This window comes from Petaurus breviceps, unplaced genomic scaffold, assembly GCF_028583685.1.
Source record: "Petaurus breviceps papuanus isolate PSGF00001 unplaced genomic scaffold, PetGlider_PUasm1.0 91023, whole genome shotgun sequence".
Taxonomy (NCBI): Eukaryota; Metazoa; Chordata; class Mammalia; order Diprotodontia; family Petauridae; genus Petaurus; species Petaurus breviceps.
In genome coordinates, this window is record NW_027187398.1 from 3389151 (window position 1) to 3404528 (window position 15378).

Sequence of the window (15378 nt, forward strand, 5' to 3'; positions counted from 1 at the left end):
TAACCTTGAGCAAGTTACTTAACCCCAATTGCTTTTAAAAAAAAAAAAAAGTCATAACTCCCCGCAACCAGCAAGACAAAATATCAGTGATCATTTTTTTTTGCTTCTGGAAATAGAAGAGCCCCATTTTCAAATGTACTAGAGATGACTGTAAGCAAATCTAAACTGGTGTTCTTTTAGGGGATTGCTTGTGTTTGGTTTGAGCAGTGTTGGTTTTTTAAAGGATCCACTTGTTTATACATAGTTGCTTAAATTTTACAGAAAACCCTTCTGGGGGGTTACTCAGAATTTCTAAAACAATATAGTTGAGTAAATCAGACAGCTGTTTTCAGGACTTGATAAAACCACATTTAAGTCATCTGCAAAGGAGGAGGGGGCTATTTGTACATTATGAAAAATGCTGAAAACCCAACAACTGGAAAGGTCACTATTTTAAAAGTTACCAAAAAATAAGCAAAAGGGGAAAAAGTTTAACATTGACTAACAACTTTAAAGTTGTTCTACTTGTGCTTATTTCTGGGAAAACAAATGTCAGGCTTTTATATAAGAAAAAGCAGCAACAATTGATATTTGTGAGTTGGTTCATGGGTGGTCTGTTTACAGTATTAAAAGCCTCAGAAAATACTTGACATTTTTCTCCCCCAAAAAGTAAGCTTTTTAAGGTTCTCACAAATCTTGATCATTTTTAGAAGTAATGGTGTGAATGTCCTACTTGGATGAAACCTAAAGTAAATTTAACTTTGATTCAAGGAATAATATCTTAACATGATAGAAGGATGAGCCAAGTTTGCTGTTGCCCAAGGTTTTCAGCTGGATGCCAGAAATCTGGCACAAGGAGTCTTTAACAGACCACATCCATCTGAAAACTGCCCTTCCACCCAGAACAAAAAAAGACCTTGGATTTGTAAGACTCATCCAAAACAGTGCATCTGAGTCACAAGGACAAAAAAAAAATTTAAGATTATAACTGCAATTCCAAGAAACCTGCACATTTCAAGCCAGAGGCGAAAATTCTGGTCTTTTTCCATCCCTCCCCAATAACAAAGTTCCAGTGACTCCAAATAGAATTCTAAGTTTCCAAAGCTTAGAAAAGCTTTAAGTTGGTTACTGATGTTTTTAGACCATCAAGTAGGTCCTTCAAATGTGCCACCTCAACCTGATTTTTTGCAAGACTTAACAATAAGAATTTAATTATATAACACCTCAATTTTTTTATTTCTTTACTATGAAACAATTTTACAATGCACTGAAAAATAAAGTTTAAGTCTTCAAGAAGGGAAGCATTATGGACTCTAAGTTAAATGTGGAAGAAGGTATTTTAATGAATTTTGGAAATACAAGGAGTAGCTAAGGAAAAAAGATGTTGAATCAAGAGACAAGAACAGTGTTGAAGGTACCAGTTTTAAATGATGTTAATGCACCAGTGTCAAGGCCACCCCCTCAGGAAAAATCTACAACATTCCTCTGGGTGGCACGAGGGGCATCACCTTACAGAACAAAAGAGTCATTCTAGCCAAGGCCCCAGCTACAATAGAGTATACAGGAAAAGGGAAGAATTTCCAGAGAAGGAAGACAACACACATTTGGGGAGGCAGCTTGCCTCTTAGTTCACAACTTTAGGATAAGATCAGACAGCTAAATGGGGGAGCAGAATCAACTTCTCCAGTCAACCTATAGGATTTGTTGAGCAATGGCACTAAAGAGGAACAATTAGGATGAAATAACTCATTAATATATAGAAACATATTGCCTCTGATCCCTTATGATTGCCTTTTCAAACAATGGAATCATAAAAGATTTTAAATAGGATCTAAAATTGTCAACTAGCCAAATACTTGCCTTCAAGGAAACAAAAATGATTTTATCTTATTCTAAAATATTTCCAGGATAGAGAGGTCCATAACTGCTACTATATATACACTTAATCACCCTTATATGAGGAAGTTTTTCATAACAATCAATTTAATCTCAACTATGATCATTTAAACACAATTTTATTATTCTATCCTCCACAGTTTTGGACTGTGCAAATTTAAACTCGGGCTATTGACAAGCAGTATAATAAAACCATTAGGTTGGGATCGATACAAGATCCCTGAGCAACACCCAGATTTTCTTATGAAGTTATACCTGGACAATTCTTTCCTATTTCCTTATTTCATACGGGACTCAACACATTTAAATTAAGACTACACTTACTTCAAGGAAAAAGGTACAATCTTTCCAAAAGACACAATGTATATACTAAAATATCCTGTGAATACAATTTACTCTAAGTCAAACACTTAATTGTCAGTAATCCTCTCATTTTGCTTTGATTTTCTCCGAAGAAAAGTTAGTTTGCATGTGCAAAATATAAGCCAAACAAAATAAAGAGCACTAAACTTGATGTAATTAAAACAACCTTTGCAGAGCTCCACTCTAAATTTCATACCAATTTTCAGAATGTGCCTGAGGGATAAGTCTGCCTGTCTGAATCCTACACCAGGGATTCCAAAACTCCAAGAGCAACCTTGGAGAATTCATAAAGGCCCTCTTCCTGTTTTTAAAATGAAGTATTTAAACCATTCTAAAGAGAAACTTGGCTATACCATGCCTCAAACACTTAAAGATGTTCTAGAATCTAATTTGTAAATATGTTCTACAAAAACCTCACACTTTTAGTCATAGGCTCTCCAAATAGTAAATGTTCAGTAGCAAAGAAAAATCATAACAAACTTCTAGAATAATTTTCATGCGTGGCCCTTTCTTCATGTTTCATTAAAAACAGATTTAATCTGTAACCTAAAATCCCTTAAATTTAAAACTTATTAACTAACAAAACACAAATACATGTTAGTAGTTTTGAACAGTTTCATACTTGAAATTTAAGAGAAGAATTAAGGTATGAAAGGAACTTTATTAGAATCCATTATACATATTTACCATATATGAAAAGACACAGAAGAATAAAAAATGTGTAAGATTTCCCAGAGAAACATTGCAAACCATCCAATTCAGATTAATAGGATTGTTTTCTATATCATCAGAGAATATTTAAAATACTAGGAAATATATTGAAAAGCTAATGAGAAAAATGGTGATCATAATTTATCTTAAGCATCATAAGATTATAAACTCTATAGGTTTGTAAATGCAAACAATAGATTGAAGCAATTAAATCTAGATTTAATCTTCAAAAAAATGACCTACATCTAAGTAGACTGATAGATATAAATCTTTTAAAATACACAAATTTTAGATGAGAGCAGAGCAAACAGATCACAAGTCCTGAGTTCCACTCCTAACACAACTAACTGTTGTGTTTTTAACAAGGTAAGTCTCATTTTTCTATAATTAAAACGTTAAGAGAAGGAACTCAGCTTATAAGCAAACTGAAAGGTGTCCAAGATGTAAAATGAACTAATAAATAAGAGTACCTATTCAAGAGCTACTATATTCAGTACCATATCTGACAAAAACAATGTAAAACCTTCTTGCCCTCAAAGAATTTATATAGAGGTTAAGGAAAGAAAAACAGATGAACATGAAATAATTAAGTGTTAAACTATTAGAAAGGAATTGCAAAAATAACAGTCATTCTGAGGACAAAACCAGACTAGGCTAAAACAGATGGGAAAGGTTTGATGGAGAATGTGTGACATGAATAAGGTGTTAAAGGATGAGCAGGAATTTGACAAGCAGAAAAAGGAACTAAGTGCACTCCTGAGTTGACAAAGTTGCCTAAGTTTAGGGGGAAATATACAAAGTAGAAGATGCGGGAGACTGTGAGGAAGCAGACACTGTTGGAGTACACCATAAAATAAAACCAAGGTCAGTTATGGAGTACAATGATCATGAAGCAGAAGAATTTGGCTATGATTTAGTCATAAGCCAAAAGGCAAAAACAAGAAGAAGCACCTTCTAAATTATTTATTCTCTAACAACTAGTACTCACCAAACTGTGGGGCTGGCAAGATCCGAGCAGCTCGAACTGGGCCATGTCGGACAGAGAAGAGTTCCTGGGCTTCCCCACTGATCTATATAATAGAAAACAAAAAAACAAAACTACATCATGCATTTCATAAATCAAAATTTCTGCTACATCATGACACACCAAAGCAGTTTCTATCTAATGTACATTATAGTAACTACACACTTAATAATGGATATAAAAATAATTCAAATTTAATCCTTTAAGAATTACAAATTTACTCATAACAAACTTGTAAAAGAAGGAGTACAAGTATTATCTTGCCCACACTGTAGAGGGGGAAACTGAGGCTCAGGAAGATGAAGGATTTTCCCAAGGTCACACTTTGAAAGCAGAGGAACCATACATATATGATCACAACTCAAATTACCATAAATATTTTTGAAAACTAGAAAGGGTATAATCTTCAAAAAGCTCACTCACTGACCATAAACAGGAAAATAAATAGAGGGTTCATAAATCTGATGTAAACAAAAGAGTTGGGATAGTCTGGCTAGTTTCTATATGATGAACTTCCACTTTTTTTTTTAATTCCAATTTTTTTGTTCCATTTTAAGTTCCAAACTGTCTCCCTTTCTCCTTCCCCACCTCACACTAGAGAAGGCCACCTTTCAACACAGATTTATAAATACATGTAAAACTATACTAAGTGTACTTTTATTTATCAGTTCTTCCTCTGGATATAAATAGCATCCTCCTTCATAGGTCCTTTATAGTTGATATGAGTATTTTTAGTACTCAATAACTTGGTTGTTCACAATTATTCTTCAAACACTACTACTATCACTGTATACAACTTCTACTTTTCTTTTAAGTGTTCTTTTTTCCTTTTACCTTCACTCAAAAAAATGTCAAACCAATTTATGTCACCTGCCTCAAGGAATTATGTTTATTTTCAAGCTTTCTTCCAACTAAGAGTAACTATGATTTAAGAAAATGTTAAGTCTCAGAAAAAGGTGAAAAGTTCAGACTTTAAGAAGAATTTCACTCTTACAAATATATGGTCCCCATATATACAAAAACGTAACTTTTCTTGTGGTGGCAAACAATTGGAAACTAAGGGGGTACCCATCAATTGGGAATGGCTGAAATAGTTATGATGTATGAATGGGATGGAAAGATATTGTGCTGTAAGTAATGGTGAAGGGAACAAATTCTGAAAAACCTGGCAGGACATGTATGGAGTGATGCAGAGTGAAATGAACAGAACCAGGAGAAAATTTAGACAATAACATCATAAAGACAAATCACTTTGAAAGACATAAGAACATGATTCTGTTAAGACTGGGGAAGAAAGATGCTACCTACATCCTGATAAAGAGATGACAGACTCAAGGTACAGAACGAGATATGTGTGTGTGTGTGTGTGTGTGTGTGTGTGTGTGTTTTAACTGTGTCCAATGAAGGAATGTTTTAATTGACTATGTGTATTTGTTACAAGGGTTTTGTTTTCTTTTTTCAATGTAAGTAGAGGGAGTTGAGAGGGAAATAAAATATTTATTTGTTAACTGAAACAATATATTCAACAGTCCCAGTTGGCTCGAAAGAAGTAAGAAAATGCACTCTCAACCCTTATTTGCTAAAGTGGGGGCCTATGGGTGTGGAACATCAACTATACTCAGAACTAATCAATACATTGGTTAGTTTAGCCTAACTGCTTTGTTTCCTCATTCCTTTTTATTCTTTGTTACAAGGAACAGGTTCTCTAGATAGCAAAAGAGGGAGGAATATAACTGAAAATGAAGGTGACAAAAACAAAAGATATCTTTTTTAAAATTTAAATTAAAAATTAAAATGAATGAAAAATGAATAAATGCTTTTACAGCAAAATCTTACTCTGATAACTCACTGTGGTAGAAAAGTGATTATGAATTCTTGAAAATTATGCAAGAAGTTCTGGTGGTGTAGGGGTAAGAATCAGGAAGACCTACTTTCTAATCCTGCCTCACACTTATCAACTATATCTCTGGGCAAATCACTTAACTTCTTCATCTATAAAATAAAGATAAGAGTACCTATCTCACAGGATTGTGGTGAAATTACATATGTAAAGTGGCTCTCAGACATTAACAACCTATGTAAATATAAGTCAGTAGAATAAGTACTACTAAGATAGTTTGGGACAAGGAACTTTGTTTCTGTCAGCAAAGTCAAAGTCTCACTATAAACAACAAAAACAAAAAAGCCTACCTCTGGAAGGTTAGATAATAAACGATTAAAATGTGAAGAGGCTGTGATCTGCAAAGTAAGTATCCATAATGATGAAATCACAGCGGTCTTTTTTTTTTTTTTAGAGAAGAAATAGTTATATAGTTTTGGAAAGAAAAGGCAGCCTGGTACAGTGAAAAACACACTGCACTGGGAACAAGTAGGGCTATGTTCCAGTACTGATGATGCCAATGCTTGCCTTTTCAACCTGGGGCAGGTCACTTTAGCTATCTAACCCTCATTATCCTCATCTGTGAAATGTGGATTTGGAACTAGGTGATCTTGAAGGCCTCTCTAAAGGAACTATGCTAAAGTACCAAGTATGAAAATAACTGTCTTTCACACTTCAAGTCAATGGCCAGTTTGCAAATGATGGAAGTCTTGAGCAAATTAAATTGAAATTAGTTAAGAAATTCTTTCCAGACCTACTGTAAATGGTACTGTGACTCTCAATACATATTCTTAATTGCCTGGTGTTAGATGAGTTACGTAATGTCAAGCTAGCAAAAATGGTAAGCATTACAGAACTACTTTCAAATAACCGAGAACTTAAAACAGATGTAATGAGGCTAAAAATTCAACAAGCAAGACATTGGCATTCTATCTTTTGAAACAGTCTGCCAAACTAGAAGTTTACAATATCAGAAATGCATAATTTAGAAATGAAAACCTTATAAATCTATTAATATTAAGCCATAAATCTGAACTGCCTTGTAGACTACTTATTTTCAGTTCTTCAATCTCCTTTCTGAAATATGAAAAGGAATTTGAAGTCTTCATTATCTTTGATTCTCATAATGGTAGAATACAAGCAGTGCCTGGTTAACTATCAGAATCATGTAGTTTATTAAAAAGACTTCAATTCACAGTCTACTGACTTCTGGTTAAGATGGCTACATGAGAAGTCTTAGAGGAGCCAGCTTTCCCACAAATGCTACAATAGAGTGCTAAAAATATACCAGAAGGAAGTGTTTTTTTAAAAACCAAAATTAAATGCCTAGGCATTCCTCCATATGGTACAGTACTGCACAAAGATGTTCAGAAGTATATAGACCCTCTGACAAGGGATAAGCAAAGAAGACACACTCTGGAGCTCCCAGTACCAGTGTAGCAACCAGGCAGCCTACGTGGAAACCACAGCAGGAAGACAGGTGCTGTATGCACCTGAGCAATAAAATAAAAGGGGTCAATATAGTCAGTGAGATTGATCTGCGGCCTCTCAGGGCCACAGCAAGGAACCATGTCAAGTCCCAGCTGGCAAGTGTACAAAGTAAAAAGGAAGCAGGGAAAGTTCTGAAGCCAAAACACAAACAAAGCTACTAAAAAACTGGTTTAGAGTATAGGGTTACATGAAGAGGACAAGGCCAAGTGAGAAAGCACCAGTAAGAAGTCATGACCTGAGCAGCCCACAGAAATCAGACTTGGATAACCAAGGATTCAGAGATCCCTAGCAGACTGTACTGAGCTGTCACAGAAAGTCATGAACATCCCATGCTCTGAAATCTCAAAAGATCCAGAAGGAGCCACCCACTCCCAGGTGAAGGTCGGCACAAGAAACTGGGAGAGCCAAAGTAAGACCAAAAGGGGTCAACCACCCTAAAACTATAGCAAGGAGGAGAGACTGGCCCCAGAACAAAACCCCAATTCAGAAGCTATGCTAGAGAAATGAGAAGAGAAGGATGAAAAATGAAAGAAAACACCAATCAGCTTCAAAAGTGACTGAAAATCTAGAGATGTCTGAAAAGGGACAAGAAACATCATAACTTCAAGCACCTGACAAAAAAAATTATCAACTTGAAATACAGAGACACATATACTCTGGCCATGAATAACATTTTTGTTGCTGGACTATGTAGATATAGCAATTATTGAAGAATTTTGAGAGGTGTTTTTTGTTTTGTTCTTTGGGAGTGGGGGTAGTCAGTGGAAAGGACAGATTAATTTTTAAAACATTGCTACTTGAAAAATAAAAATGAAAGAGATAAGTAGTGGGGGTAGCTAGGTGGCACAGTGAGTAGAGCGCTGACCCCAGAATCAGGAAGACCCAAGTTCGGTTCCAGCCTCAGACACTTAACACTCACACAAAAAAACTTGCCATGTAACCTTGGGCAAGTTACTTAACCCCAACTGCCCTCCAAAAAGGAAAAAAAAAAAGAGAGATAAGCAGTAAAATTATAAAGTTAAATCCCAATTAGTATGAATGATAAGTAACCTGAAGTGGTCTCTTTATTCAAATTCACACGGCATATTTCCATTAGGTTGAAACCAATTATCTTATTTTACATAATTATAACTTTGAATAGTACAAATTTAAGCATATTAGAATAACACAGATAGCACAGATATTTCTATCAATACTTAATAGACAGTGATAGTGATTAAAAAAAAAAAAAAGAAGGGCACTGCCAATGAAACATTTTTTAAAATACAAAGACAGCATAAGAAAGTCCAGAAAGGGACACGGACAAAAAGAGAAGCATTGGTATTACCATGTTAAATTTGATGGTTAATTTATAGCACACCTTCCCCCATAATACTGAATGGTGACAACGAAAAGCAGTATTACTATTCAAAAACAGAATCATTTATAACCCAGTATATGTGCTAAATATGACAAATATGTATGTGATTTCATGGGTTTTGTAGAAATTCCCTCCATCAATGAAGACTGGCAACTCCGATGGAACATAAAAGCTAGGGCAGAGAGATCAAGTAACATCCCTGGTCATATGGCTATTATATGTGAGAGGCAAGATGAGAACTTAGGTTTTCCAGAAAAATTAAACATAAAACTTTTCTATATCACAAACTCCTTTACAAACCTGAAATTACTTTCAGATAAAATTATGCCTATAATAGACCATCTCCTTAACCTATTATCTTACATCAAAATAAAATTTTTGAATCATAACAGGAGTAACTTAAAGGTTATCTAATCCAACTTCTCAGAGTTCAGAAATCATAGATGTTCCTCAAAAAGTGAATCATATTAGCCCTTTGATTTTAAATACACATTCTGTAAAAGGTATATTAATTGATTTACTACTTTCTCTACCAGAGACATGAAATTTTAATAATAGCTCACTAGATAAAAAGATAGAAGGTCATTTGATTTTTAAAAAGAAATTATTTGTTATGCCAAGGCACAGAGCATCCTTCCTCTAAAGAATATATTTCCATTAAAAAAGAAATGAAAGATAAACTGGAAAATAATATTTTGCAATATGCACTGAAACCATAAGGAGTTATAAAATACAAGTTCAGGCCTTAACTCAGTCACTAGCTAGCAGTGTGAAGTTGTGCTAGTCATTTCCCCTGTCTGGGCCTCGGTTCCCTCACTTGTAAAATGAGAGAGTTTAAATAAAACAATGACAAAATTCATTTGGACAAACAGATCTAGAATATCAAAGGAAGTAAGAAGGGAAGAAGAACGAAGGTGGAATAGCACTTTCAGACATGAAGCTATATTATAAAGCAACAATCATCAAAAACATTTGGCATTGGTTAAAAAAAATGGAAAAGTAGATAAATGGAAGAGGTTTGACAAGGGAGAATCAGAAATAATGGGATTTAATAATCCAATTAAACCTAAAAACATAAATTACTCAGGAAAGAACTCCCTATTAGATAAGAATTGCTGCAAAAATGAATGGAGTGCTGGACTCAGGTCAGGAAGACCTCGGTTCCGATTTTCTTTCAGGAATATTCTGTCTGTGTGGCACCGGGAAAATCCCTTAACCTCTCAGCCTCAGTTTCTTTGCATGTAAAATGAAGATAATAATAGTGTTGTTATAAAGATTAAAATATATTATATATGTATATATATTTGTATTTTCTTTTAACTAGAAAACAGTCTGGCAGAAATTAGGCTTATTTTATAATATATTATAATATTATATTATAATATATATAATTTTATAGGGACATTTTATACTATGTCCCACAATAAATTATTTATTTTTGTTTTTTTAAAGCAATTGGGGTTAAGTAACTTGCTCAAGGTTACATGGCCAGTTATTTCTGGGTGTGGTGCTAAGTATCAGAGCCCAGATTCGATGGCTGGTGCTCTTACTCACTGCGCCACGTGGCCACCCCTCCGACAATAAATTATAAATGGATAAACAACCTCCATATTAAAGATCTTGCCATAAGAATTCTCATTTACGCAAATGAAGTAATTAAAATGCCCATACACTTTGACTTAGAGATTCTAATGCTAGGCATGTAATGGCTTGGGCAATGCCCCAAGGAGATCATTAAGAAAACCAAAACATTAATAGTAAAATTTTTGTGATTTGAAAGAACTAGAAACAGTAGATACCCTTTTACTGGGGAATATCTAAATACATTATGGTACATGAATATAATGGAATATTACTGTGCACAGGAAGGAGGCACACAGATGTGGAAGCCTGCATATATTATCAGATTTTTTTCAACGTAATAAGTTTCTATTTGTCTTCCTTTTTTTTTCTTTAAAAGATATTTTTTGTTGTATAGCATGACTCTATGGAATTAAATGGGAATGAATTAAAGGAAGAAGTTTGGACAATGTAAAGTCAAAAAATATCAGGGAATTTTTTTTTTTTTGCTTTTTGGAGGGGGGAAGGCAGAGCAATTGGGGTTAAGTGACTTGCCCAAGGTCACGTGGCTAGTAAGCGTTAAGTGTCTGAGGCCGAATTTGAACTCAGGTCCTCCTGACTCCAAGGCCAGTGCTCTGTTCACTGTGGGAATAGTGAATAGGAAGGGAATTGGGGGGGGGGGAGAAAGGAAAGATAAAGAATGTTACAATATTACATGGTTTAGCTTAGCCCTAAAGTAGAACTATAAGGAGAAACCTCTCCCTATTATTTTGCATAGGTGGGAAGAAGGGAGGGCCAAGAGAGTAGAAGCTTTCATAAAATGTCAGATTTTTAAAAAATCTGTGTTTTGCATATTTTTCTCTTTGACTTTTTGCTTTAAAAAAAATACTTTTTTATAAAAGAAGGAGAGGGACCACAGAGATATTTAGGAGACATGAAAAATATTTTAGCAATAAAAACATATTTAAAAGACTTTTAAAACAAGATCAGAGTGGGACACAAATAGGGAGAAGTGTTACTGCCTCATTAAATTTCAAATAAAATTTTAAAAATAAAATTGTATATAACAGAAGCCTGCAGTCTTTTTTATCTTCTTCATCTATCAAAATATGTATTATTGTGATTGTTAAACTTCATAATAAAAAAAATATTTTGTTAGAGGATTGGACTATGAAGTCTCATTCAAAAGTAATGTAAATTCTGAATCTATGAATTTATAGTAGTTTAGGTTGCTTTTCAACTTTAGAACTGTCTTTTACCTGAGTGAATAACCACTTAACATTTTAATTGAGGAGAAATGGGAAAGTTAAAACAAAGAATGAAAGGTATAATTCATACAATATTCTAATATTTCACAAATTCATCACTCTTTAAGCATGCCAGAAGTTGAGTTTCAGCTTCAAAGGAAATAAGGCCCTAACACTAAGAATACCATCCATAAGGGGCCAAAACTTTTTTTAACTCAGCTGCTACTCTCAATTATACTGAATAGAGAAAAGCACAAATTTGTCTTGGCATGCCCATGATATGATAAAGGCTTATGCTCATTGTATCTAATACATACAAGAGTTTTCTTTGATGCAGAAAAATATTTTGAAATCTGAATATAACATCTTTTCAATGTAACAGCTATCAAACAAATCTGCCATGCCATGTAGTCCCTTTTCTTGGCCTCTCTCTTCATACTTAGAAGAAGAAATTAGAAAAAAAAACAGAAAGACCATAAAATGCTCTCTCCTACCTTCATGAACACTGTAGTTAAACCTCTGGAATTCTTTTCTTTCTCAATCTATAGTTAGTCTGTCTATCTAACAATTTCTCTCTTACTTACAAAAAATAAATGAATCCATCAGAATTTATGGCTGTTACAGGATATGAACCTAAAGATCCTCAACCTACCAAAATTAGAAACAGAATTCTGAAGCATCCTAGGTGAGTTCCAAATTCTTAACTTCTGTCTCAGCTTTTAGGAGACGAGATAATACAGATGACTTAAAAAGAAAAAAGTGTAACAGAAAAAGTATGTTTTTTTGGAGACACCATACATCCAACTGAAATCTAATTTTTCCATAAGATGACCTGTAACTAACTGGGCAAATCATTTGTCCTCCCAGAGGTTCTCTCCCTTATGGAAAGACTTGGACTAGATCTTGCTCTAGAACTGAGCATCCTTGTATGGGTATATTAACATTTTGCATTAGAAAGACATCTTAGGGGTGGCTAGGTGGCTCAGCAAATAGAGCACTGGCCTTGGAGTCAGGAGGACCTGAATTCAAATCCAGCCTCAGACACTTGACACATTTACAATGTCATGTGACTCTGAGCAAGTCACTCAACCCCAGTTGCCCTCCAAAAAAGAAAAAAAAAGAAAGACATCTGAAAACAAATGTAGTGCTTAGCCTACTCAGTTACAGGACAGCTAGAGTGAAAGCTGCAGATACTCTCAATGTCCAGGAGGATTCTATTGTTGTCATCATTTTTTATAGGACCCAATCGAGAAATGTGTCCCTTCTGATCACTGGCAAATTTTAGAAATATCCTTCTCAAGTCTAGAAACCAATTGTAAAACTAGCCAGATGAAAGAAAAAAAAAAGCTTTCAAAATTGAAAATGAACTTTTACATACTTCATAAGCACTTTTTCAAATAACAGAAAATATTAGCTGTTAGGATTTCATTGGTTATATACAAAATCCCACCAAGAGCTTGAAGATCAATCCTAACCAACAGCACCAATTTAACATTGTGAGGAACAATATCCTGAACCACATTCCACATACCCTGCTGGAGCCTCAATGCACACTTGAAAGAAGGGTGCAAAGGGGAGAGGAAACCTCCCTAAGAGCCCCACATGATTCTCTGCCTTTGTTCATGCTGTTGTTTTAATTTCTGTTGACAGACTTTTGTTGTTTGGGGCATAAACCGGATGTACCAGTTTGAAGGCACAATACGAAGAACAAAGAATGATTTGTTCACACTGTAGGAAAAAAGTCTTTTGGAACCATAGAAAATGGCTTTCGCATGGTGGAAATATGCAAATTACATACCAAAACAAAAGAAGGGGGGGGGGAGTTATATAAATTCACATCGCAAACTTCAGCAGAAAGATATTATAATATCACAGTGTGCAAAATATTAAGGAGATCAAGATTTAAAGAAGTAAAAGGTCATTTTTGCAAAAGGGGAAAGGGAATAAAAGTCACACAATAGTTCTCTTTAAATTTGCTCTTTAAATTCTATTTTGTCTCTGTCAGTCTTTTTTTTTCTTCAAATAGAACCTTATGACACCAAAAGAACTTTTTTAAAAGTTCTATTTTAATGTTTGTAATTAGTGCTCACAGGTTAATGTACCAATGACAAATTAAAATTACATACCACCATGTTGCAGAGTTAACCCAAGAAAATATCTCCACACCCTTCCTACTAGTACTGACGCTAACCAAAGGAGGGCTGTGGTCTGCAATAGATTTCCAAGAGCTTGGTATGGTGGTGTTTAAATCTACTATACAGATTGAATGAAAGGCATAAATCATAGTCACCTCTGGGAAAGCAATGCTGACTCAAACTAAATATATAACCACTTTCAACATCCTTTATTAGTGGTCCTGGCTCATGGCAGGTGATGTCAGCCAGTCTGTCTAAAGGCCCCTTCACTTCAAGAGCAGCAGATGTGCTTCATAAATGGGACTCAAAAACCCAGCCCAGGAGCTATGCAACACCAAGGACAAAAGGAAAGAGGGTAATTTTTTGTCCCTCACTAGGATTACATCTAAAACCCTCATACAGTAATAACGATACCTAAGTCATCTCTGTCTCATCAGCAAAGGTAGATGAAATAAAGTAGGCTTAACCTACCAGGCTTTTATCCTGGGATGGAGACAGAGACAGAAAAAATTATCTCATGCAAAGACAAATGGAACCAGCCTGAGAATCAGGAGGACCAGAGTTCATATATGGCCTCAGACACTTGATAGTTCTGTGAACCTGAACAAGTCATTTAAACCCAGCTGTCTCAAAAAAAAAAAAAAAAGACATAGGCATTTCCATATACCGAAAAATAAAACAGACGCAGAACCAAAAGACAGTAATAAATTTTCAAAAAAAAAAAAAGATAAGGAAAGTCAAATAACTCCTTAATTACTAAGAGAAGAAACACACATGTATATGTACTTACACAGACAATGCATATTGTCAAAGTCTACTGTGACATTTCCTCCTTCCCACCACTGATTTTGGAGACTCCTAAGAGTTTCCCAGAACATAATGAGAGTACATTTTTACCTCAGACCACCATACCTACATGACCCTAGAGTCTAGACCATGCTTTATCCCTTCCATTGTCCATTCAGTACAAGAATCTTTCTTTCTGCCCTGGTGCCAGCTATACACTTCCCTGTTCACCTGTAAGTTTTCCACCTTTTGTTTAGGGAACAATAATAAAATCAATGCTTTATTAGTGCTGGAAAGGGTATGATAATCTACTGTCACATGGATCCACTCACAATCCCTGTGACTACTTTTATAATATTGAAGTTATTGTAAAAAAAATTTCTTCAGATTCTGCTCACTTCACTCTGCATCAGTCCACACAAATCTTTCCATATTTCTTAGAAATCATCTATTTCCTCTTTTCTTACAGCATAACAGTATTTCCATCACTTTCATATACCACAATTTTTTCTACCATTCCTCAACTGATGGGCAGGTATTCCTTTAGTTTCCAGTTTGTTAGTCTCAAAAGAGAGATTTCCACAAAAAGAGATGATATAAATATTTTTGCACATATAGGACCTTTTCCTATTTCTTTGATCTTTTTTGGATATAAGCAATAGCAGTGATATTAAGTAAAATGAAGCACACACTATTTTGAAGGCTTTAATAAGAACAAAATAAGCAAAACCAGGAGAGTAATTTACTCATTAACAACACTTTAAAGACAAACAACATTGAAAACTGAGAACAACAATCAATAAATCATCCATGATTCCAGAGGGCTAACATGCTGTCCACTTGCTGATAGGTGATAGATTTAGGGTACAGAATTAGACTTTTTTTTAACAGTCAATGAACAAAGTTGTTTTACTTAACTATACATATTTGTTACAAGGAGTGTTTTT

At 34.6% G+C, this 15378-nt stretch overlaps 1 protein-coding gene across 15 annotated transcripts in view; it reads right to left on the minus strand.

Annotated features, from left to right (window-relative positions):
* BCAS3 (BCAS3 microtubule associated cell migration factor) overlaps nucleotides 1-15378 on the minus strand; it is a 795613-nt gene that overhangs the window by 721955 nt on the left and 58280 nt on the right. For all 15 annotated transcript variants that reach the window (XM_069077894.1, XM_069077893.1, XM_069077887.1 and 12 more), the window contains one exon: nucleotides 3938-4019. In XM_069077894.1, the coding sequence (XP_068933995.1) occupies nucleotides 3938-4019 (82 nt within the window). The remainder of the gene's footprint in view (nucleotides 1-3937; nucleotides 4020-15378) is intronic.